The sequence below is a fragment of the Mya arenaria genome, chromosome 2 (genome assembly GCF_026914265.1).
Source record: "Mya arenaria isolate MELC-2E11 chromosome 2, ASM2691426v1".
Classification (NCBI taxonomy): domain Eukaryota; kingdom Metazoa; phylum Mollusca; class Bivalvia; order Myida; family Myidae; genus Mya; species Mya arenaria.
This window is the reverse complement of record NC_069123.1, coordinates 68,867,887-68,894,295: the sequence shown is the minus strand read 5'-3', so window position 1 is coordinate 68,894,295 and position 26,409 is coordinate 68,867,887. Positions and strand designations below refer to the sequence as shown.

Genomic DNA, 26,409 nt, shown 5'->3' with positions numbered 1-26,409 from the left:
GTGCTGTGCTCTTCTTACCATGTCCGCGTTTGCCACAGTATGAACAAATATCTGGATCCGCTTTGCTGGATGTCTGTTTTGTGCTCTTATAACTGCTAGCTGCTTCCACAGAATGGATATCCAGGAGTCTCGACGCAGATCTCTTTTCCGCCTCTTTCGTTTCAACAAACTGAAACACTTCCTCTAGAGTCATGTCCTGATTTTTATCACCTAGAAGGTCAAGTTGAATTTCTGGATCTGCGATCCCTCTAGATAGCACGTCACGCATGATTGCGTCTGTATAGTTCACATTTGCATCACAACCAGGACACGGAATTACAAATTTATATATGTCAGCTTGTCCGCGAAGACGGGCACCAAAGCTTCTCACTGTCTCATCACGATCCTGTCGCATATTATGTAAAGTCACTCTGGCAATCATTGTATTTTCTTCCCGTACAGCCAGTTTACGGATGGCAGCCAAAACTTCTGCTTCAGTTTTGTCCTTGAGGCTGCCACCTGCTGACCGTGTGAGGTCTTTACGGAGTGGTTCATCGCAACATTCAAGTAATTGAATCACCTTATCACGACCATCTACTTTGGTGGCGTCGACATAGTCAGACCATCGTGACTGAAAGTAAGCCCAATCCTCGCTTGTTCCCGCGGCGGTAATGGTAGGTCTTCGAACTCGCTCTACTTTAGCAAGGGCTGCTGGAGGAGCTGCTGCAGGTGCGACAGGTGCGGCTGTATGAACGACGCTTTGAGCTGTGATGAGTGCTGCTACGATTGGTACATCCAGATCAGCAGTCTTATATTCACAACCAGGGAACGGGCACTGTACTTCCGGCATTGTGACGCAGCGGTGGCTAGATCTTGATCATAAATAAGAATGCCTCTACTTGTCTTGAGCACTTTAATAACTTCTATTGACAATGGTCAAGATCTGAAAATAGACAAACACTTAATTATATATCTAGTAATCCTCTACAGTGAAACAAAAAGATACTTGTACGAAAACAAACAAAATGAACAAAAATTATTTTCTATAATACAGTTGTGCTCACATTTTCTAAAAATTTAAGTTGATAGGCATAATAGAATAACACATTAGTATAAAAGTTAAGTTGAATATGAATACCACCCTTTGCTACATGTATGATTCCCTTTTTATTCTTCTGCTCATGGAATAGATCGAATCAGTATGGTGGGTGGGAAGGGTTGTAAGTGGGTTTCGGCAGGTTTGGTGTGAGGCCGAGCAGGCGTGAGAGCGAGCGAGTGAGTGCCATGCTGTCATTCATTTGATTATCACATAGAAGAAATCGTGCATCGATCAAGCCTTTCAGCACTATCAGTGCTTTGATTTAAACTTCAGAGGCTAATAAGTAAATTGGGTAACACCCCCGTCCTGGGGTGCGGGGTGATACAGGAATCCAGTGGATTTCACGTGAAATCCACTCAAAACGTGAAATCCACTCAGAACTCAGTTATTTTAATTAATAATTTAAATTTTTTATATACATATTAGAAAGTGCCTCATGAAGGGTTTATATTTCAAATTTTATTGAAATTGGTCAAAAAATAAAGAAGTTAGAGCAATTTTTCATTTTTTTTCCAAAAATAGATCGGAAATCGAGGTGAAATCCAGATTCCGATAAGTGAAATCCACTCATAACTCATTTATTTTAATAAATAATTTTCTGTTTTTGTATATTTATTAGAAAGTGCCTCATCAAGGGTTTATATTTCAAATTTTATTGAAATTGGTCAAAAAATAAAGAAGTTAGAGCAATTTTTCATTTTTTTTCCAAAAATAGATCGGAAATCGAGGTGAAATCCAGATTCCGATAAGTGAAATCCACTCATAACTCATTAATTTTAATAAATAATTTTCTGTTTTTTGTATATTTATTAGAAAGTGCCTCATGAAGGGTTTATATTTCAAATTTTATTGAAATTGGTCAAAAAATAAAGAAGTTAGAGCAATTTTTCATTTTTTTCCAAAAATAGATCGGAAATCGAGGTGAAATCCAGTTTTCGAGAAGTGAAATCCACTCACAACTCATTAATTTTAATAAATAATTTTCTGTTTTTGTATATTTATTAGAAAGTGCCTCATAAAGGGTTTATATTTCAAATTTTATTGAAATTGGTCAAAAAATAAAGAAGTTAGAGTAATTTTTCATTTTTTTCCAAAAATAGATCGGAAATCGAGGTGAAATCCAGTTTTCGAGAAGTGAAATCCACTCACAACTCATTAATTTTAATAAATAATTTTCTGTTTTTGTATATTTATTAGAAAGTGCCTCATAAAGGGTTTATATTTCAAATTTTATTGAAATTGGTCAAAAAATGAAGAAGTTAGAGCAATTTTTCGAAAATAGATCGGAAATCGAGGTGAAATCCAGTTTTCGAGAAGTGAAATCCACTCTTAACTTGTTTTTGAAAAAATGGCCGAGGAGTTCCGAATGAAACTACGGAAGTAACTTGTCTTCGTATGATCTGTTGCCTGCTCCATCGTAAAAGATGGAGTTAATTGAAACATATTACAATAATCCGGAGTATATTGAAACGGTAATAATTCTTATAAAATAAAAAGAAGTAAAAAGAATAATATGTGTGCTTTTAGATGATATATAATGTAGAAATATCTAATACTTTTTCCTTTTATAGCTATTTTTACTCGTGTTGATCTCATATACACCTGTTAACGGTCGGTTAAAAAAGCTCATCAGAGCTTATGTTGCATATGTTTGTGTCTTGCCGACTTGAAATAAAACTTATTGTATTGTATTGTAAAGAAGCAATTTTAAAGACTGACTACTTTTCGTTATACACAATTGCGAATTTGATGATAATTTTCGCACTGGTCTGATGTTTTTAGATTCGGATGAAAAATTACGGACATTTGCATTTTCTTTTTTTTCTAAAACATTTGCATTTCTTTTTTTTTCTAAAATATTTCGCAACTCGAAGCGTGGCAATTAGTGATATTTATTTACATCGATGGAATTGTATCAATGTTTTGATTATTGTTTGATGTTAAACAAGTCTTTATAATACTGAAATAATTAAGATACCAAAAAGGGCCCCAAGATTTACAGATGAGACATCCCTAGTAGGCAGACAATATTGCCAAAATTATCTACATATAAGTGGGTGGTCCAACATTTTTCTGTGCAAAAACAGCACCTAACATTAGGTATTCCATAAAGTCTTGATTCAATCTTGGACCTTTTGTCTTTCAACCTATGATCTTTTAGTCTGTGATGTACTGTATGGTCAGCCAATCTGGCCCATACAAACTAGGCCAGATGAGGAATTGAGCCCTGTCTGAATGCAATCTGTACTTACTTAAAAAACACTTCAGTTTTAATGAACAGGTTCATTTGAATTTAAAACATTTTTATTGAAGGGTTTGTAATGAAAGTAATATAACACATTAGGTGAATGTTTTTTAACAAGGCCACAGGCTCATTTGTCGGCATGAAGCGAGAGTACCAATCTTGTTATGTTGGGTATAGTGCACAGACAAATGCAACCCTTGTAAGAGCTGCTCTGATTCTGTGAAGAACTCCTATTCATACATGTAAGAACCCGGTTTAATGTCTCTACCATAAGATGGTTAGTTTTATTTAGTTTTTGGGATCAAACTTCTGACCCCTTAGTTATTTTTAGTTTTTGTGATCAAACTTCTGACCCCTGGGTTGGTGGTCAATTGTTTCTCCACTACATCACTCAGTGACACCATTAACTAGCAATATTTCTATGATATTACAATTTATTGGCTACAAATCATTGATATCATTTTAGGCATCAGGAAATAAAGTAAGCAGATCATCAGTGTTATGTGGCAGCCAGAATATTGTCATCAGTGGAAAGGTATGATGGTAGAAGTGTAAAATTGAGCTCAAATTCAATGAAAATCATACAAGAACATGTGTTTTAAACAAAAGTACTCAATAGCAAAAACATGTTAAAGAAAATTAAAAATCTCAAGTATTGTTGCTGATTAGGATGTGTACAGATTTTTTTTATAAGGAATGGCGAACTTGAAAAGTGTCATTTCTTTTAGCAGTTAATAATATAGAATTTGTTTTGCAGAGTATAATCATGACTGATTGTGTGATACGTGGTGACCTGGCCAATGTTCGAATAGGAAGACACTGTATCATCAGCAGGAAAGCAGTCATCCGACCTCCATTTAAGAAATTCAGCAAAGGGTGAGCTAACTTCATGTAGTGGCTGTCAACCTATGGCTTATAGCTTGTTGTCTTGCCATTTTAGTATGTCATCAAACTTGACATGGAGGTTGGGCCTGACCAGTAGATGACCCCTATTGATTTTAGGGGTCTTTGGGCCAAAGATCAAGGTCACAGTGACCGAAAATGTGAAATGGTTAACAAAGCTTCTTCGAGTGATATTTCTACAATGCCTGGACCTATGATCATCAAACTTGACTTGACCAGTAGATGACCCATCTTGATTTTAGAAGTCATCGCGTCAAAGGTCAAGGTACAGTGACCTTGGATGCGAAAAGGTTGTTTGAGTGATAACTCGACAATGCCTGAATCCATGGCCCTCAAACTTGACATTTAGGTTGGGGGTGGCCAGTTGATGACCCCAATGGATTTTGAGTCAAAGAATCAAAGGAAATAACTCATATTCATCATTAAAATTACTGTCATATTTACTTATTCCCTGCTGCTAAGACTCTTAACAGCAGGGAATAAGTAAATATGACGTAAATTTTAATGATGAATATGAGTCCCCAACATGCCTTATGAATTTTCTGGCGGAAACCCTGGCTCAGAGGATACACTTTTATCTGCAAATATCAGTCATCATCTGAACATAATTAAAAACTGTACCTACCATCCTCACATATAGGTCATAATCTTAAAACTGCCTTAAAGGCATCCAATGTCAATGACAAATCAGCTGTCATTTCAGTCCATGCAAATTTCAAATGTCCAAATAATCCTGACAACATGACCATCTTTGGGGCATAATGTTTGACAAACATCTCTCGTCTGACAACATGGCCATCTTTGGGGCATAATGTTTGACAAACCTCTCTCGTCATTGATTTTTGATACCACTTTTGTGGGAAAAGTAGTCTTGGAAATGTAAATAGGGCCCAGTTTTGCGCCTTTTAGGTATAGAAAACCCACATACTTCTGTCCATAAGTTATTTTATAAATAATACAAAACTTGCTTCTTGGTGAAGAAATGTCTGTAATAAATATGAAGAAGTAAAAACAAGTTAAAGAAATGCATCCACTTGTACATTTACATGCTGAAGTTGGAATTGATTAACTCAATTTTATTGGTATAAATGCTCTCCTGGACATGACGGTTACTTGTTTATGAGGATTGTGATACAAGTGCAATAATACATTATCAACATGCTCTTACCAGTATGTGAAAATGATGATCATTAAGTTTCTATGTATTTGCACTTTCAGAGTTGCCTTCTTCCCACTTCACATTGGAGACCATGTGTTTATCGACGAAGGAGCCATAGTCAATGCTGCGCAAGTTGGCTCTTATGTTCATATTGGAAAGAATTGTGTGATAGTAAGTCAAGCAACAATTTTGCAGATTATTTTCACATGGGTTATCCGGGATTTATAGTTCGATTTTCAAAACATCATTAATATATAATATTGTTAACTTCCAATGATGAATGTGTTTTGAGTAAAAAAAGGAGTGATTGTTAGGGATGAACTTTCAGAAAATGTTCATTGAGAATTGTCATGCTTAGAAGAAACGCAAACAAATTGTCTTTTTCAGGGTCGCCGGTGTGTGTTGAAAGACTGCTGTGCAATAGCTGATAACACGGTGTTACCCCCAGAAACTGTGGTGCCTCCATTTACTGTGTTCTCCGGATCACCTGGTAAACATACACTGAACCTCACTCAGTATTTGTAAAAAGATGTATAAATAAAAACCTTACATGTATTTGAACACCTATTATTCTGACTTATGCCACAGCTTGAAGCCTATGGAAAAACACACAAACTGCTTGCGATCACAGTTATTACATAATTATTTATAAATGATGAATACCATTGTTATTATTATAAAAGAATAAGGTATGGTGACAGAAATGGAAAATGAGGTTTTTACTTAATTATGACGTGAGATCTGTGAATTTGGTTTGAAACATGATATTTGCAATCATGTTAGTAAGTAAAGGTCTAGCTTCATAGTGTCAGAAAACTTCAGGAGGATTTGTTCACCTTTATTACAAACAGGACCATTTTTGTTCAAACTTGAACCAGTCAAAAGTTTTCTTAAAGAGATCATTTAAGGTAATCATGTTTGGCTACCTTTCCAGGTCATGTTACAGGAGAGCTGCCTGAGTGTACACAAGATCTGATGCTGGACTTTACAGTTAACTTCTACATGAACTTTAAACCAACTGGCAAAGGGAAAGGGAAATAGTGCAATACATTATTATATCATTATTATTTATTTTCTGTATTTTTGGTTACAACACAATATTTTGCTTGACTGAGTGCACTTGTGACTCCTTGCAGTTTCCTTTGCTTTCTTGTTGCTTGAATTGATTTTAAGGATTATTCTCTTATATCAGACCAACGCTTCAATAAACATTGTTCATCATCTCTAAGGCCACACCATGTGAGTTTATTTTAACTATCAATTTGTGTGAAAGAATACACAGCAACCATGCAAAATAAAACATTTTTATTTTGTTTTGCAACTGGAGCAGGCAAAGCAAACACTGTTTTTCCCTGTATTATTAATGTTTGGTATGAAAAAGCTTAATTAACAATTAAATGCCATTTAACACTCATGAAGTACTCTTTCAAAACCATTCTTGCATGATTTGATGCAACATGGCTCCACAGAAAGTGGGTTTGGGTGGATTTTAAAATGTATATTAAAATGTCTTCTAATTCAAACTGATGTTTTCAAACTTTGTGGTGAAATATAACATGTAATTATCACCCATATATGTCTGTTTTTAAGCTTCTCTGTTGACTTCATTGAATAATATTATTATTGAAAATGAATGGAAATAAAAGTACTCATTAATGTAGAATAAATCCAGTGATTACTGAGAAACTCAAGATATCTTAATTTTTAACCGGGTTTTCAACGAATACCAAGTTATTAGAATGGGGATGTCCTTGAAAGGGCGGGTCCCAAACATTAGTTTCTGCCCAATAACTTAGGTATTATTGATGGATAGTATTTAAAGTTGGTGTGTAGGACTTTGTATGTTATGTAAAGAGTTAGCTTGGGATTGCTTTTGAGGGGGTCAAGCTCACTGTTACTTAAAATAGAAAAATGGTTTCTGCTCAACAGCTTGAGTTCAAACTAATGGACACTAAACACGAAAGATACTGAACTAGAATAATTTTCTGTTACGTCTATATTTGATAAAAGTAAAGATAAAGGCTACTCATTTTTCCTAACTCATACAAGAAATTAATTGCCAATATTTTTTGATTGCCCATAATGAAAACTTGGTCTTGTCGCATTGCAGCGCTTCTAGTTTTGTCTTGGCCTGGGTCATCTTGTTTCAGAATATGTTATTTCTTCCCATGTTTACAAAGCAGCAATATTTACGGTATATGTGTAAAATAATAGAATTTAAAAGTTGTATTTCAAGATATATTTTCATTTAATTCATTAAAAAAATATTCTGTCATTGCCTTATTTCAATGATAATAACCCTCACTGATTAGTTATGATATGTATGAACTTCTTCCTGTTGTGATTTGTAATCACCAATATAAATAGGCAATGCAATAAATAAAGGTTGTCATTGAATAATAACATTACTTATCAATTATGCTTGCGCAATGTGCTATTTAATATCCAGAAACATTTCAAATTCACTGTACGTAGTTTATTGTGATGATGGTAATGCTTGCATAGCTGTGGAAGGCTCAAGTCCCAGTTGAGGTGTTCTTTTTGCCTCTGAAGAGGGAACGTTGATACTTGTTCCTATCAGGGATTGAGTGTGAGTAAAAAGTCCTACCACTATCATGTCACACCATATTTGGAGAACTCATTCCATACGTGTATACATGTTACATAATTATGTATTACTGATGATACAGGTTAAATCTTTTGTACATGATTGTGTAAGTATATATTCTGTTTTATTATGAACTATTAGTCCAGAAAAATGGCATATTGCATTTGATCTCGTCATCTGTAGAAAATGTTGTTCCCATTTCACATTGAAACAATAGATATACACGGGATGACTTCTCCAAATTGTGTGCAACTTCCTGATGGTACCGGTTAATCATGCTGGTACGAGTTCTCCTGTACACGCTGTTGTCACAATCAATTGAGCACTTAAACTCAATTGAAACAAAGCCTCAACAAACCTATGATTTCTGCTATCATTCATTATTGTTTGTAAGCCTCTACAAACCTACATTTGTATGACTTCTACTATTACTCATTATCAGCTGTGTGTGTAAAACTGTACATGTTTTCACTGTAACTAAGTGTGCATAGGCTATAAATGTGACAATAAATTAAATCGTTGTTGCTTTTTCTCTTGTTAAGACTAGCAGATTAGGCCTAGTAGTTAACTTTTAATGACAATATCGGAGAAAGGTATTGAAATACCTTCAAAATGCAACATTTCAGTCTAGGAATGTTAAAAAACATTCCCCTGCCAACATTTTTGGTTCGCAGGGAGGGACCAATGTCATATGGTTGTGCCCTCTCCAACAGAAATAACTGGATCTGTCCCTGAATAATATCAATACTTGGTTCAAAGTGTTTTGCATGTTCACGAGGCAGAAGTTATTAAAAGAAACCAGGATTATAGGCTTCGATACACAAATGAGTCATATTGGGACTGATAAAATGTGAGCTTTTGTGACTAAGTGTTTTGAGTTATGGCCAAGGCTTAAGATTTTTTTTGGCTCGATCAAAAAAGCGGTACTCATGATAACTAAAGCCAGAGTAATTGACCTTGGTATACATGTGAATATCATCACTGGTAACATGTGTATTAAGTTTCATGTGATTATCTTTAACTAAAGTTTACTTATTAAGCTAGGCTACAGCATTCTGAGTGTTTGGAATTAAATCTATGTGCTTGGCAGGAGGTCAAATGAAGTATGAGATTTGTGCATGATAAAGGCTTGCATGCAAAAACGGTAAAGCAGCAACGCAAACTTGAAGGTCATTGCAAGGTCCTTAATGTGTTAATTTGTAAGGGCGATTTCATTTAAGCATATAACTTAGGGGGGGGGATGGCAATTTTTAAATCATATTTGGTGGGGTGTCTTTTTTCGCTAATTTGCATCTGTAGGTGGTTGTCAAATTGTGAAATTTGCTTCTGATGGGGGGTGTCAAAAGTAAGGCAAAGGTTAGTTGAGATTAATTTTATTTCAAAACTTAACAAAATTATTCTGAAAATTCCTTGAACCTGGAATTATTCTGAAAATTCCATGAAACATGAGAAACTATCCAAAAAGAACACACCAACATGTATATTTATGTCCAAATCATAAAGTAACATCTTGTCACTTACAAAACAGCACAGACTTCCCATTCAACTCCTCAGATAATGAGTGACTCTTTTTGTATGATTATTCAACAACAATGAGTTCTTCAGTAGATTGCTTCCTGATACACACACTAGCTGTATCATGCACTTGTACTGCCACTGCTAGGAGACATCTAGCATGGTTTCAAAGTCTGGTGTACACACAAGTCTATGATCAACATGGCCGAGAATGGAGATGTCACCCTTGTTTCCCTCTACACGTACACTTGCCACATCCTGCAATACATGCAAAAACAAGAGAGTAAAAACTTAAAATATCAAGTTGTCACACTTGTCTTATTTTCTCAATTGGACAAGGGGCATATTTCAACAAATTATTTGCCAGAATGAGGCATGGTACACATAATGCATGTAAGGGGTTCTTCATTTAGAATTGAGAGCTTTCAACTTCGGACTATTGAACAGTATCTTAAAGACTATTTTTTGCTCCTACATTTGCATCAAAAACAGTAAGAAGTACCTTGAAATGAATATAAATGACTTGAAACAATTTCAGAAGTGGACTAAGCTCCTTTACCCTCTATTGGGTTTGAATCCCTTTACTCAAACCGAACCCCCGCTATTTTCAGGATAGACAAACCTATTTTCATCGTTAAAAAAGAGCACCAACTATTGCAAAATATGCCCCTCCTTTTAGAACACCAAGATGATAAGAGGTTGTACCTTAAGCAAAATTTAGATAGACACTGTTAATAAAGTTATTGCCAATTCAAGGGTCATAACTCTGGAGTGACCGAGGTGACATGGCTGGTTAGCGACCCGGACTGGGATATTGCGTACACAAAATTTGGTGATGATTAAACAAAGGCTGATTGGACAAGACTGATTTGAAGTATAATTAAAGGGTCATCCCTCTTGAGTGACTTGAGTGATATAGCTGGTTAATGAATTTGTCCAAAATATGCCCAAACACATTCTGGCCAAATTTGGTGATGACTGGAATAAGCATTCTAAAGTTGTTGATTGGAAAAGACCAATTTTAGGTAATTTCTACAATAAAAGAGTGATTATAATAACTCTCCAATCACTAAAGCAATATGGCTGGTTATGTGAATTTCCCGAGATATTATGCTTATACACATTCTTAACAAATTCTGACCGATTTTAGGTCATTTCTATAATTAAAGGATGATAACTCTTGAGTGACTAAAGCAATATGGCTGGTTATGGAACTTGTCTGAGATATTACACCCATCAATCAATTGATTGGACAAAGGCTGGAAGATGTCCTTTTGGCCTGCTTGCCCATCTGCCTGCCTTTATGTCGCAGGTAAAACATGTCCCATTCAATGAACGACGTATAAGAATTAAAAGTTCATTACAATTTAAATGAAGTTTTTGAAGGCCAACAGTTAAGGGTTTGCATAATAATAACAGGAGCACCTCAAGCAGATGCCATCCCTCGTCTGCAGTTCTCTATCAATCAAGGGGCATAACTATTATTAAAGCAAGAGTTATAAACCTTGCTAAACATGTGTGTATTGTTTCTGTATTCTGTATTTTTTATGCTGTCAAGTAGACAAACCAGAAATGTTCTTCATGAGAAACAGACAAGTTAAAATGTAGATGTTACCTGTAAAAATCCACATGGAGTACCCATGTTTACATCCAGGCAGGTGTTACCCAGCTTAAGCTGCACCCGACCAGATTTACGCACTATTAGTTTACCAATCAAACCCTCATTAAAGTTGTCAAGGTTACAACCTTTCATCTTGTCAGAAAGGTGTTTGTCCTGAAAAATGCAATTTTATCAATTAGTCAAAAGCAATTTAAATACCTGGTTCCAATCAAATGTTATATTTACATGTATGTACAGTGGAAACTCACTAAACCGGACAAGGTCCGGACTGGGCAAAATGTCCGGTTTAGTGAGGATTCCGGTTTAGTGAGGATTTGATGTACGGAGTGAGTTTACTCAAAATATTAACTGAGTTAACCCTAAGGCTTTTGTCCTCTAGGGACAGTTCAATTCTCCGACGTTTAGACAGAGGTTGAGACATGATTAAAGCACTTGCAAAAGTGATAAGCATAATTAAACATTTCTGCGTTTTTATAATCATCTTTTTTCCAAGTCTTGAAATAAAACAACTCGTGTAATTTAATGCTTGCTATGTATGTTTAATAGTTTAATTAATGCACTGCTCTAATTTGATTGAATCATAGAAGTCTTTAGATAACACAACCCTCCAAAATGATCACTAAATAACCGTTTCTAGTTCTTTATTTTCTGCAACAAACAAATTATTGTTTCAATCAATTTCCTTTTCACAAGTTTGATTATCGCGCGAGAGTTAATCCACAGCGCAATCATCATTATCGATTATCGAGTTACCACAACATCACAGGTGTAATATTTAACGACGCACCAGTTGTCAAAACAAAGTGACACGCGATTCGCGAATTCCTAATACACAAAATTATTTTGACACGTTTGAACAAATAAACGTCCTGTTTTGTGAGGTAAAATTACTTTGACAACTAACAAATTTTCTTGATTTTTTGTCCAGTATCCGGAATTCCGGGGTTCCGGTTTTATAGGGATTTTTTTACATTGAAAATAGAAGGGGAAAACCGGGACTCTGAAAAGAGTCCGGTATCCCCAGGATTCCGGTTTTGTGGAGATCCGGTTTAGTGAGTTTCCACTGTACAAGCAAAATTTCACATCATTCATAACTTTTCAATCGTTGAAAACCAAATGAACTACAGAAAACAAAGTTCATCTCTGAACAGTTAAGTTAGGACAAAGAGAGATGTATAACTCTTTTTATACATGCGGCTGTGTCTTATTTAGTGAGATTGCTAGGTAAGCACTGCAGGACACAGCTGAATATTTAAATTGTCCCAACAGACCTGTTTGTCAGCCCCCTGATCTGTTTTCTTCTTCTGGAAGTCTTCCTCTGTGGAGAGTGGCAGGCCAGGCAGGCTGTCTGGCAGTTGAATGTACAATAGCTGGCCCTCATCTGAGGGATCATATATAATAGTACAATGTAGCTTTATACACTATATTTCATAGGTTATGACGATAATCAGTATTATGATAAATGTTATCCTTCAATGTTGACTTTTTGATTTTCAAAAATAAGGATGTTTAGCTGCTGAAGTTGTTGTTTTTTTGAGTTAATATAGACAAATCATTCTGGATGTTATCAAAGGGAAAATGTATTGAAATGTTGATAATGTTTTGTAGGCTTGGTTTAAAAGAAAGTTTTTCATGAGTCATTACTTTTATACATATGATTGTATAAATATCAATATAAAGAACCATACCTGATTTCCCTTGATTTGTGAACAGTTCTCCACAAGTCGAAGACAGTGTGGGTGAGTGTCTGAATATGTTGGCCTTGCCGGACATGAGATCACTGGCCACGTCTGCTTTGTCCTCCCCCTCATCCATTGGCTCCTCCTTGACTGCTGGCTCTGGTCCAGATTTGAGGCTCCTCTCTGCCTTCACCTCCAAAGGCAGTTTTACTGGCATCAGGGTTATATCCTCCTCATCAAGGCCAGGTCCAGATATAAACTGTAGAGGAAAGACCAATTATCTACATGTTTAGTTTCATTTGTATTTATTTCAGATTTGTATGCTCTTTCTATGTAATCAAAGAGAGTTTCTTTGATTTTATGACTATCTTCTTAGATTGTCAGATACATCAAAATAGTCCTTACCAAGTTAATTTATCCTTTAATATCAATTAAGGCAATTTAGCATTATTTCTTCATTAGGATAGATGAGTGCCACTCCCTTCCCTTTTTTCACAATGCTCCCTGCATACCCATCCTCACTACACTCTACATCTAGCATAATAACATCTGTATGTAAACATAAGGTAAAGCAGCATACATCATCTCTCAGTAGCTGATCAAGGACTTCTTTAGTTTCTTCATCAGTCTTCTCCTGCTTGAAGGATTTCCTGGGACTTGAGCTAGTGCCGCCACGACCACCCCCTCCACCTCCAGAATAACTGTACTCTGAACCTATAGTTATAGAAAATAAGTTGAAAGCTTAAAATTTATCTTTATATATCATAGATGTTTACAAGCAAAACCTTTCGGACATGTACATAAAGGACAGTTTTATCAACCTAATTTTTTTTTACTTCAAAGATGTTTAGATAAAAGAGCTTAAATAATATTTTTTTATGCATAAGGCCAAACTAAATTAGTGTTTTGTTCTACAGATTTACCAGTTTTAGAGCAATCACTAGAAAAATAATAACTGTCATGTTTTGACACACTCAAGCTCTGCTATATTTACTAAATTTATATCAATTTTATTTCACCGCCTCACTCCAATTTCTTTCAACCATAATCCCTCAAACAAAACATTTATTTGCTAAAATATGATATATAAAAGATTAATGGCATATTCTGACTTTTGAACTAAACAAAACTATCTCATGTTACCCAAGGAACTTTAGTTAAGCATGTATCTTTAATTCTATTTAAAAGGAAATAGTTCTAATTGCATGACTAGTAAGTATTCCAATAAATTAAGTTATTACCAGTGAACATTATCCCATAAATCCTGCACCTAATATCAAACATGTAGAAAATGAGCCTATTTATAAATATGCAAAAACAATCAATAAGATCGAGCAACATGAACTTACCACCTGTTGGTTTATGTAATTTCTCTGTTGGTCCCTGCTCAAACAATGAATGAGTTTGTATCACATTGGCATTGTTCCTCCCCCTACCACGCCCCCTACCACCACGCCCCCCAGGACCTCCTCGACCACCCCAGTCACGAGGGTGGTGCCCTTTCTTCTCCTTATTGTCACTGTTCGAAGAGCTGCCTGGTTGATCTGCAGATGCACTGTAAAAATAATCACAGGTATTAAAATATAAAAGAAAGAAAGAATAAACTCAAACCAAATACATGTACATTCCTCTATTTTGATAAACATATTTTCACCTAAATTGAACTAAAAAAACATCTATTAGTCTCTGCAAGTAAGTTGCTCAATGAGAGTTGATTGTTATATCAAGTTATAATAAAATATGACAATCAAACTTATGTAAGGGTACAGTGTATAAAGTCTCAATGCAATACATCAAGTAGTTGCTGAGATTTTAACCTATGTGTGATTACATGCAAAACCTTAACCAGAATTTCTAAGTCAAATAATAAAGGCCCTTTTTCTGCATTATTTTCAAATAATTGTTATCTAACTTAATTAATTTAGTAAGTTAGGTGGTTGGGAATACATATCCAAAGTTTCAATGCAATGAATGATGTATTTACTGAGATAATGACTTAAAGGTGCTTTATACATGTAAAACCTTAACCGAGGTGTGATGCCAAGGCTGACACCACCGCCAACGCTAGGATGAGTAATATAACTCTCCTTATTCCTCGAATATTCGAGAAAAACATACTTTTGTTTCTAGTAAAAAAAACACACCTTGGTTCTTGTTTTGCTCTTCTGACTGGAATAGTTGGGGTGAAAACCTTCTTTTGCACACCTCCAAGAGTCAGGTCCCTAGGTCCTCGTATAGACGGTAATCTAAAATTCAAAGATATTTGATAGATGGCATATTATATCAGAATAAGAAATATTACTCAATTGATCAGGGGAAGATGTTGCCAAGAAATCAACTTGATTAAGAAGTTAATTTAATGAGCCAATTTTGATTCATGTATTTACAAAATATAAGTGATATTATATGAGAATTATTGATTTTGATATTGCCCATCCACATGGCACAGACCAGGTTGGTGGGCTATACTGAAAGATGGCTCAGCTCAAAAGACCATTAATTTTGATCCATTGACCAGAGGATTTCATTATGAATTAGGTTTGGGGATTTTCCAATTTTACAACTTTAAATGCATTAAATACAACTCCATAAATAAGTACTTGCATTAACACAGAGCTCGAATTTAGCACTCACACACTAGCCAAATGCAAGTGAAAATTGGATAAATGCAATTGAGTTTTAAGGTACTTTTTCTTTAAAAAAAATAGCATTGTTAAATTTGCCTACTTTCATATTCTTGTAAACACACATAAAATAATGACATATACAAGTTTTTTTTACACACAGATACTTGAAATCAATGATGGCTGACGGCAATAATCAAACTAATCAGACATGGAAGCCAAACTTAAATAAACCGTCCATAAAAACTGTAACTGTAAATTGAAGAAGAAACTCCACATAAAATTAACCTTCAATACAGGAACGTCTGCAAGATATTTTATGCAGACTGCAAATCAGACTAACTCAATATGTGTCCTATGTTTACAAATGTAATGGCTTTAGAAGGTGAATTGTTATGACACAGAAAGCATTGTTGTTGTTTTTGATTACATTAAATTTTCCTACCAAAAACAAAGGGGTGAACAAAAATATTGCGAGTGAACTTCAAGTTTAGAAAGTTGACATTTTCTTCACTCACTTAAAGATGCACTCTTACTCCCAAATGGGGTACCACAATTAGGCCAAGTGTTTTAATTTACCAAAAAGGATGAATAAATATCAAAAGAATAGTTCTTATGAAGGATACCACGTTTAATTTTAAAGAAAGGTGCAGAAAGCGTGGCATTTCTAAAGTATGCGACAATAATTCGTCACTGTAAATCTTTTAGGACCCACCAGTCATTTAATATTTGCACGTTTTCGGCTATTAAATAGGAATAACAGACCATGGACATTACAGACCATATTTGGAGACATTACGGACCATATTTTGGAACATTATGGACCATCTAGAGAAGCATAACGGACCATGATTTATAATTTTATCAACAGTTTTTTTTAACTTCATTCTCTTCATCATCTTCATATTTTAATAAATACTTGTATATGAATGCTCATTTTGATAAGACACCTGCCAAATGCCTTCCAACTAACTGTGAAAAATTCCCATGAAACTCCAAACGTTCAATGTTAGAACAGTGAATACAACGAGCGCAAAGCATTGTAATATGTCTAGATCATTTCAGTTTTTAGGCTGAAGAAGTTGTGAGGATGTAAGATACAACTCCTGCATTCTTATCACCTGTCACGTGATCTAGGTGCGAACACTCGAATTTTGAATGTGAAAATAATTTTGGAATTAATTAAGAATAAAAGCTTTATATAATTAGTTGAATGGTGGATTTAATGTATTTTAGTGCTTGGAACACATTCACAATGAAATATAATGACTAAATCTAAAAATAAAAAGAGAAAAGATAGAAATAGTAGTGACAATGAAACCAATATCCGGAAAATATGTAAACAAAGAGGCCTGTCCGGAGATTCAGACACTGGAATTACATCTGTAAGCGACATTCTAAACAGGACTAATTCTGTGCTTTACGGTGATGAGAATTTAGATGGTAGTGTATTTTTAAGCACAGTAAGTGGAGTTACAAAGGTCAGTACAGCCATAGCAGAAAGCAGCAGTGAACCTACAAACCGGGACTTGTTGAATGTGTTGAATGCCGTGAATGGTAGGCTTGAAACCACAGAAAAAAAGTTAGGGGCCATTGAATCCTTAGAAAAAAGAATGGCATCTTTTGAGGTAGACATAAAAAAGTTGTGGTTAGCGCTGGATGAAAGTTGACGCAAGAGTAATACGTCTCGAAGACAAGGTGGAGGGGGTCGATATGCACGCGGCTGTCCTGACAGAGCGGATGCATAATCTGGAAAAGGAGAGAGATACTCTGACGAAGTTTCATATCTGCAGTCTCAATCCATGAGAAACAACTTGGTTTTCAACGGGGTGCCCGAGGATAACACCGACGGGAACGAGCAAGCGGAAGCGACAGAGCGGAAGCTGCGTCGGCATCTCCAGGACACCTTCAAGATCGCCTGTGAGGTAGCGGACAGTATTCGTTTTGAGAGGGTTCACCGGTCACCAGGTTCCCCAGTTGCGTATAAGACCAGGAGTATTATTGCAAAGTTTTCCTTTTTCAAAGACCGGGAAATGGTTCGTAAATCATGGAAACAGCTTGATGGGACCCAGTTTCGAGTTTTTGAACAATTCCCCCCGGATGTCATTCAGAAGAGAAGGTTCCCCAGATGAAAGAGGCGAGGCGGCTGGGTAAGAGGGCGTACCTAGCTTACGACACCCACTACATCGACGGAACTGCGCTGAGGTGTCCATCCTGTCATGGAACATCAATGGTTTAACTGATTGTAAAAAGAGCAATACTGATTTTACTTATTTGATAAGTTCATTTGATATTTGTTTTTTATATGAAACTTGGACAAATTCATCTAGTAACGTTAATTTAAGCGGTTATAGTTCGTTTAATTTCTACAGAAAATTCAACACATAAACGCACGTAGAAATAGCGGTGGTATTGTTATTTACTTTAAAGACCATCTAGCAAACGACATTCAAATTGTAAAAAACCATTATGATAGCATTATCTGGCTAAAATTAGATCGTAATTTCTTTAATACTGAGGAGGATGTAAATATTTGTGCATCTTATATATGGGGCGAAGGTTCGCCAGTTTACAATACATTTAACGTAGATCTTTTTGAAATTCTAGAAAATGATATCACATATTTTCTGAATTTGATAAAATATTTTTATCTGGTGTAGGCAAAAAATGTGATTTTATTACACATGATAATGTTAATACTGTTTTTGATGACCTAGACTAAGTACCTGATTATGCCTCTGTAAGGGGCTCTGTTAAAAATGTACATAATAGTCATGGGATTAAATTGCTAGATCTTTGTAAATCAACTTGTATTCGCATTTTAAATGGTAGAATTGGTGACAGTTGTAAACATACTTTTTATTCTCATAACAGATCTTCCGTAATTGATTACTTATTGACCCATGAATGTAACTTTTCATTGATATCCGACTTTACTATTGGCGATTTCAATGAATGGAGCGATCAAGCTCCAATACAGTTTTCATTATATTGTAATAATTTTTCAAATAGTTACGATACATACACTGACGTTAAATTTAAATGGGATAATACTCTACGTGAACAATTTCGCACTGGGATTATTACAAAATTACCTGTGTTCGATGATATTGTTGATAATATAAACTGTTCAAATAGATTGTCAATTAATGATGTTTTAGATAGATTTACGGCTACAATCCGCAGTGTTGCGGACCCGTTATTTTCTAAACATTGTACTTACAGTAACAAAGCATTGTTTGATATTGATAGTTGTACGAAAAATGCGGATTGGTTTGATAATGAATGTGTTAATGCACGGCGATTATACCAAGAAGCCTTACATATTTCTAATTCGAATAAAACCGATATTAATACAGATAGTCTGTGTGCACAAAAGAAGTCTTATAAAGATTTACTTCATAAAAAGAAAAACTTTGCTTATCGCCAAAAAATGAAGGATATTGAAAATTTAAGGAAAAATAAACCTAGAGAATTTTGGAAATTTTTTAAATCAAAAAATAAAGTTAACAACTGTAATATCCCTTTGGAAGATTTTAAAACATTTTTTAAAAATCTTAGCAACAATACGTTTGATTGCAATAATGACGAGGCTGAACAGTTTTGTTCAAGTAATGATTTTGATGAAGATAACTCTACATTTCCAGAGTTAGACCAACCCGTTTCTATTATTGAAGTACGTAACGCAATAAAGCATTTAAAACGAAATAAATCAGCTGGTAGCGACTGTATATTAAATGAGTACTTTATTGAATGCGCTGACATATTAACAAGCCACTTATGTGATGTATTTAATAGCATTTTAGCATCTGTTTTTTTTCCCAGAAAAGTGGACAGAAGGTGTCATCATTCCTCTCCATAAAAAAGGTTCTGTTAATGATGTCAATAATTATAGAAGAAGAAGAAGAAGAAGAACGTTTATTCATCGAAAAAGTATATACAGACGATGTGTTTGAAATAGGTCAAATATATATAGAGGAATTACACTTGTTAGTTGTTTTTCAAAAGTATTTACAACTATTTTAAATAAGCGCATCGAGTCATTTTGTGAAGCTAATGCCACTATTTTGGATGCACAATTCGGATTTCGAAAAGGTTGCTCAACAGTTGACGCAATTTATATTTATATTTTAATGTCTATTGTGCAAAAATATATCAATGATAATAAAAGATTATATGTTATTTATGTCGACATGTTGAAGTGTTTTGATAGTATTTATCACAATGCTCTGTGGCTAAAGTTGAATAAATCTGGTATAAAAGGTAAATTACTTAGAATAGTGAAAGATATGTATGAAAATGTTAAATCTTGTGTGAAATGATGTTCATCTTACTCTGAAAACTTTAGTTATGCCGTTGGCCTGCGCCAGGGGGAGGTTATGTCCCCAATTCTTTTTTCCCTGTTTGTAGAGGACTTAGAACTATATATGCAAGATAGCATCACTTCCGGTTTAAGTATTGATGACATTGTATTAATTGTGTTGCTTTTTGCTGACGATATGGCCATTTTAGGGAAATCGCAGAGGAAGTCCAAAATTTTTTTAAACACTCTTTACTCGTATTGCAAAGCATGGGGATTAAATGTAAATACATCAGACAAAAATAATGGTTTTCCGTAAACGGGGTGGAATACGTCTTAACGAGCATTGGACATATAATGGCCAAGCTGTCGATGTTGTTGATAACTTTAATTATTTAGGTACTGTGATAAATTACACTGGAAGTTTTACATTGAATCAAGAACATTTAGTTGGAAAAGCTCTTAAGGCCATGAATACTTTATTATATAAATGCAAAGAATACGACCTAAAACCTAAAATATTTTGTCAACTATTTTATTCTTTTGTTGGCTCAATATTGAATTATGCCTGTGAAATATGGGGTTTTAGTAAGTCAAAAGAAATAGAACTTATACATTTAAAATTTTGTAAGCGACTGTTACACGTTAAAATAAACACATGTAATGCTACAGTGTATGGAGAACTAGGTAGATACCCTTTATTCATTAATCGATATGTAAGAATTATTAAATACTGGTTTAAGATTTGCAACAGTAATAACATTATAATAAAGTCCGTGTATAAACAGGCCATTGATGACTGTAATAAGGGTTATATAAACTGGGTCTCTAAGGTAAAAAAATTGTTAAATGATTATGGTTTTGCATACGTATTTGATAACCCAAATATTGTGCATGTTAATGTATTTATAAATGAATTTAAATGTAGAATTATAGATACATTTAAACAAGAATGGTATGGTAATATTAGTAACAGTTCTGTTTTGAATATGTATAGAATTTTCAAAACTTCCTTTGATTATGAAACATATTTAGATTTAGTTCCAAAGAATTTACGTTTATACTTTGTTAAATTGAGAGTTTCTGTACACCCTTTAAGAATACAAACAGGACATTATGCACATAATAATATACCTCGTAACGAAAGATATTGTTTATGTTGTAATAGTAGGGACATAGAGGATGAATATCACCTCATATGTATTTGTCCATGCTAACGTCAGTACGTGTAACTTATATAAAACGATGCTATTATGTTAATCCATCTGTATTCAAATTCCATCAATTATTGGTATCATGCGAAAAAAAGGAAGTTATGAATATTTGTAAATATATTAAAGAATCATTTATCATACGCAACTCACTTATAAATAATTTAACTTGATATAGTAGTTATGAAACATTCCCTCACTGCCAAAGTTAACATTATAATTATCTGGTATTCAATTTTCATAATATTTTTGCTTATATTTTATTTTATTATATTATGTTTGTAAGTTTAGATACGTGACATGTTTATATGTATTTATAACTATGTTTATTATGACGATGTACACATGTTTAAGTCGAATAAACTGTCTGTTCTATTCTTATTTAAAGAACGATGTTTGTTTGATGTAATATTTGCAAATTGATGTTTAAAACTGGTAAATTTGGTTGCATTAATTAGTTGTAATTATGGCCTGTAATTATCAGCGGTATAATTTCTATCACCAAAGAAATATACTTTATACTTACAACCTTTAATTGGCAATCAAATCACATAACATAACATAACATAACATTTATTCAGCATTAAATGTGATAACATTCATAGCCAAAATGCAAAACGTATGAAATAAATCATATGAAACAAATCATCGTGAAGAGCAAAGACATAGTCAATAGAGAAGTATACTATATATCATAGTATCAAATTTTTAACTTAATTAGGTTCTCAATCTTAACAAAGATGCATGATATATATATTTACTAACATTGTGCATAGTTTTTCCGCTGTCTGAGGACATAAGGGTAATAATTTTTTGTTTTGTTGGCCAAAGGCAAAAGTATGGTTTAAAAAATTATCTTCATAGATTATGATATTTTGGACATATAAATTGTCAATCATTGAAACGTGAAAAGCCATTTTGTATGGAAGGGATTATCCGCCAGTTAATACATCCTGCTTTATGACATTTCTCATTTTAAATTGCAATTGCATTCGTCTAAATTGCAGGTGCCTTCGTGCAATTGCTTTGTGCCTTTTTGTTATTGACAAACGCATTTGTCCATGTATACAATTTCAAGCTGCCTTCACTTTATTGCTTAGTGTTAACGTCTAAACGACATATGACATGTGTCAAGTTCTTACATTTAAAAAACTAAATAACTAAATCGTGTACAAAACTACAACTTAGCTATAAATACTAAATAACTAATAGTATTTATATACGGTAATAAGACCATTGGAAACTAAATTAATATTCATCAATAGCAGTATGCATTTGTCAATGAGCATATAGACGAATGCATATAGACGAACGCAACTAAACGAATTGAATTAGAAGGGAACCAGTAAATATTGGTATCCTGCGTCAGCAACATTAAATGGGAATGGAAACCAAATGCTGGTACCCTTCTTATCCACGGGAGAGCACTCTCGCGACTTTTGCTACGGTGGCAGTCACAGTTTTCGTGCAGGAGCTGTCAAAAATATATTTAGAAGAGGTAATGTATGACATTATCTGACCCTAAAAATTTGATATTGATTGATGCTATTTTCTGCTGATTATATTTTTTCTGGATGTTTTTATTCGGTACATAGCTAGACACATATCCAAATTCTAATCTGCGTTTCGGCAAGAAATTGAAATGTGTTGTCTGCTAGGCGGTGAGATGTTGACCAATTTTCGATGGATAACATGCATGTTTTGAAATTTCTGAGGCCATTAAAAAAATCCAAGTATGAGTATAGTGCTATCATTCGCAAGAAAATATGTACGCCTGGCTGTCATGTATAGAAATCTATGCATGTGTCTCATTCACTCAAATTTTCAATTTCTTTGCCTTCACTGGCTTCAGGACAGCCAAAGCATGTACACTAGAAATCTGTTATCAGCATCACAAGTGACTCCGGACGGGGGTGGGGGTGGGGGGGGGCGGTGTGGGAGGTTGCCCCCCACCTATAAATCGTCCAAGTTAACTTTTATTTCAATATCTGAGACAAAAAGTAATAAAATGCGCCAAAAATGCACCATTTCGGACTAGAAATTGCTAAAATTATCTTGGAGAGTACCCACAAACACCACTGCCAACACCTTAAACCAAAGGTGGGGAGCTGCAATCCAACTGCAATTAAGAAAGTCACACTTTTAATTTTCAACCGGGCTTATTTGTTAGGCAATATCCTCGGGGGCGGATCCAGGATCTGACTTTAAAGGGGGCATAACATATGGGCGCAACTTTTTTGACATGCGCCCCTCCCTCAGAACCAATTTTTTTATAGGAGGGGGGCGGGCAACCTCCAACCCAGGCCCATAAGCATACAAGAATTATGCATATTATACACATATCATGGCAATTCATAGATCAGTCGTCAAATACAATTTCATAGATACAATTTTTTACAATAACTAACACTATATTATTATATAATTCAAACTATAATATATATATATATATATATATATATATATATATATATATATATATATATATATATATATATATATATAATACTATAATATTATTACAGTGAGGAGACAGTGGCAGGTAATATAGATATAAACTTACTACACATATGTTAGATATAAACAAACGTATTTCTTAATTCAAAAGCTTTATGTACATACATCGATAATTTTCTACATGTAGCTTTCTTATCATTGGCAATAAGTTCAACAAATTTCAGTACATTTGGTTTTTCCAATAATATTTTATGATGTATTGTTTTCTTAAATCATTATACAATGTACATTCTAACAAGAAATGAAACTCTTCGAGAACAAATTTGACATTTACGTTCATTAACAGATAACAGATTTCTAGTATACATGCTTTGGCTGTCTTGAAGCCAGTGAATTTGGATATGTGTCAGTACCAAATTAAAACATCCAGGAAAAAAATAATCAGCAGAAAATTGCAAATAGCAGTATTAAATGTTTAGGTCCAGGTAATGTCATACATTACCTCTTCTAGATATAATTTTGACAGCTCCTGCACGAAAACTGTTGCCTGCTACCATAGCAAAAGTCGCGAGAGTGCTCTCCCGTGGATAAGAAGGGTACCAGCATTTGGTTTCCCTTCCATTTAATATTGCTGTGGCAGGATACCAATATTTACTGGTTCCCTTCTAATTCCATTCATTTAGTTGCGTTTGTCTCTAAATGCATTCGTCTATTGTCTATATGCTTATTGGTAAATGCATACTGCTATGTTTGATTGATGTCTAATTAAGGTGCATTTTAATGGTCTTATTACATTACATAAATATTATTAGTAATACTATTAGAAGTTTAATTGTACTCTTGTATTTTAATTAGTACACAATAGTCAATTAAAAGTAAAAACTTGACATATATCATTTATCGTTTAGACGTAGACACTAAGCAATAACATGAAGGAGACTAAAAGTTGTACATATAGACAAATGCAGTAGTCCATTACAAACACGAACGAAGCAATTGCATGAAGGCACTTACGATTTGAACGAATGCACTAGCAATTTAAAAAGAGAACTGTCATAATGCAGCATGCATTAACTGGCGGATAATCCCTTCCATAATTTTGATGGCAAACTTTTACTATACCATTCTCGTTGTCCTAATTTAAAGTTGTTAACAAGAAAAGTTGTCTTTAATATATTTATGATCCATTTTATTTTTTTAACATGGTCTTGTTATCAGTAATATTTTCTATAAATGCATTATTTAGAAAAGGTTTATCAATCAAAGCTTATGTTTGTTATACATGTGTATGTATTGATTTTAAATACAAATATCACTTAAAATTTGCTAGTACTTTTTTTAATCACTTCAAGTCCAGAATCATTACAATTAATTGACTGAGAAAGCATCTCTGTTACCTGGCTCCCTTTCCACTTGGAGTCCCAGTCCTGCCGATTAGGCCACGAGGCAGCTGAGGGTTCTTGTCTCCAGATGCCATCACTCCAATTTATTCAACTATTCTAGGAATAAAATTATTTTTGACAAGAAATGTTAATATCACAACTTTTTTCCTGCAACCATAAAGAAAGATTGATTCAAGGACAAAACAGGATATTTTTCTGATCGTGGTAAAACTTCAGATGAATTTGCCTTGCCTTTGATAGCATCCGAAATAGTATGTCCGAATGTTCGATCAACGTTTAAATCATGTATATTATGCGCTTAGTAAGAGAGATATTCGACTTTCCAGTATGTATTCATCAGGTACAGAAAAAGAAAAAAGAAAACATACAAGAAGACATGTCAAAGTACCAAAGAATTGTCAATATTCCATGTTCATTGTTGTTGTTTCACATCATGTCATCTGCATCACTAAGCGCTTTCAAGAGATAAACAAAATTTACCGAAAAGACATATTGCCAGGTGGCTACACTCTACTAAGTCTGGAGTTCCCATGCACTATCGTTATCGGTATATGGAATATATCAGTAAGCAGGCTACATAACAACACTCTACTGTGAACTCAAGTCAATCTTTCTTGGATAAATGATGCAATTACAGTAATGTCAGTGATATAAAATGAGAAATATTACATAAAGGCAAACGAGTGAAATATATGCATACAATTTACAATTGAACAAAAAAAGCAAAGTTCGCTATATTGTTTAATATAATTTTTCTCCGAGACTTCAAAAGGAAACTAATTATACAGATAAAACAACTTTGTTTTTAGCTTATTCAATTTAAGTTCAAGTAATTAATTTCACTGAATGAAAAATAAATATTAGACCTACTATAAAAAAAATATTTCGGGAAGTTGGAGCCAGAGACGTTAAAACATAAATAGTATATTGTCAGTCAAAATTTGTTACAGCTTACCACAAATGCAATCTGTAAGAATGATGATTATAATATTGGTCCCAGGTGCAATGCAATGTATTCCAACAGTCGCCAGATGTATGAATGCAGCATGACCAAGAGTGTGCGCCAAATTCGATAGCTAATTAAAATATAGGCTGCATTCTAAGTCAATTAGCAGATATTAAGTAAAATCTGAATGGTTAAGAATAGGGCACGCTAGCTGCTAACCCATTCAGGGGAAATTACCGTCTCACTAATGTCTTATGTCAAAGCCTCACTCTGAGCGTTGAGGACCGAAGACAGGGTCAGATACATGTACAGACAGTTTGCCACTAGTAACAGGATGGGAGCCGACTGGAGAAACAGCATTCCACTGCCCTGTAACAGTGAGAAGAATGATTGAAGTACTTGGGGTTTACCTTTACGTTTTATTATTATTATTTGTTTTATTAATAAGTTTCCTCAAGTAAATGCATACTTTGATAAGATTTATCTTTTGCGTTAATATCTTTATTAAGAATTGTTGGGATAAGAGTGAGGTTTGTGCACATAAACTGGTTTTAAACCCCCAGTAAATTTACATTTTACTGACCGTTCCAAGGCGGTACCTAACAATTCTTGATAAACATACCAACTATATATACATATATATATATATATATATATATA

At 34.2% G+C, this 26,409-nt stretch overlaps 2 protein-coding genes across 5 annotated transcripts; one reads left to right on the top strand and one right to left on the bottom strand.

The window, feature by feature from the left end:
- Window positions 1-2,478: 2,478 nt before the first annotated feature.
- On the top strand, window positions 2,479-8,509 carry LOC128246947 (dynactin subunit 5-like). Its single transcript, XM_052965529.1, has 6 exons — window positions 2,479-2,550; window positions 3,790-3,858; window positions 4,081-4,199; window positions 5,445-5,556; window positions 5,773-5,875; window positions 6,320-8,509. The coding sequence occupies exons 1-6, from the start codon at window positions 2,503-2,505 to the stop codon at window positions 6,424-6,426; spliced, it is 558 nt and encodes a 185-aa protein (XP_052821489.1). The 5' UTR covers window positions 2,479-2,502; the 3' UTR covers window positions 6,427-8,509.
- Window positions 8,510-9,358: 849 nt separating this feature from the next.
- On the bottom strand, window positions 9,359-25,258 carry LOC128246871 (DNA-directed RNA polymerase III subunit RPC4-like). Of its 4 annotated transcripts, none has more exons than XM_052965378.1 (9): window positions 25,192-25,258; window positions 24,798-24,899; window positions 14,953-15,054; window positions 14,158-14,363; window positions 13,389-13,522; window positions 12,818-13,067; window positions 12,401-12,510; window positions 11,124-11,282; window positions 9,359-9,766 (listed from the first exon to the last, which is right to left on the bottom strand). In XM_052965378.1, exons 2-9 carry the CDS (start codon window positions 24,875-24,877, stop codon window positions 9,653-9,655), a joined length of 1,155 nt encoding a protein of 384 aa, XP_052821338.1. In that variant the 5' UTR covers window positions 24,878-24,899; window positions 25,192-25,258; the 3' UTR covers window positions 9,359-9,652. The 4 variants fall into 4 exon arrangements, with proteins under 4 accessions (XP_052821338.1, XP_052821349.1, XP_052821359.1 ...); XM_052965389.1 differs by having other exon boundaries at window positions 25,172-25,248; XM_052965399.1 differs by having other exon boundaries at window positions 24,798-24,894; window positions 25,192-25,246.
- Between the last annotated feature and the right edge of the window lie 1,151 nt (window positions 25,259-26,409).

What these genes read in the sequence shown, in the direction of transcription:
- LOC128246947 (XM_052965529.1), top strand. Translation starts at nt 2,503, where the DNA reads ATGGAGTTAATTGAAACATATTACAATAATCCGGAGTATATTGAAACG. An exon ending in ATCCGGAGTATATTGAAACG is followed by an intron (nt 2,551 to 3,789) that starts GTAATAATTCTT and finishes ATATCATTTTAG; the next exon opens with GCATCAGGAAATAAAGTAAG. An exon ending in TTGGAAAGAATTGTGTGATA is followed by an intron (nt 5,557 to 5,772) that starts GTAAGTCAAGCA and finishes TGTCTTTTTCAG; the next exon opens with GGTCGCCGGTGTGTGTTGAA.
- LOC128246871 (XM_052965378.1), bottom strand. Translation starts at nt 24,877, where the DNA reads ATGGCATCTGGAGACAAGAACCCTCAGCTGCCTCGTGGCCTAATCGGC. An exon ending in CACAAATCAAGGGAAATCAG is followed by an intron (nt 12,511 to 12,817) that starts GTATGGTTCTTT and finishes ATGATCCCTCAG; the next exon opens with ATGAGGGCCAGCTATTGTAC. An exon ending in ATCAGGGGGCTGACAAACAG is followed by an intron (nt 11,283 to 12,400) that starts GTCTGTTGGGAC and finishes TGCATTTTTCAG; the next exon opens with GACAAACACCTTTCTGACAA.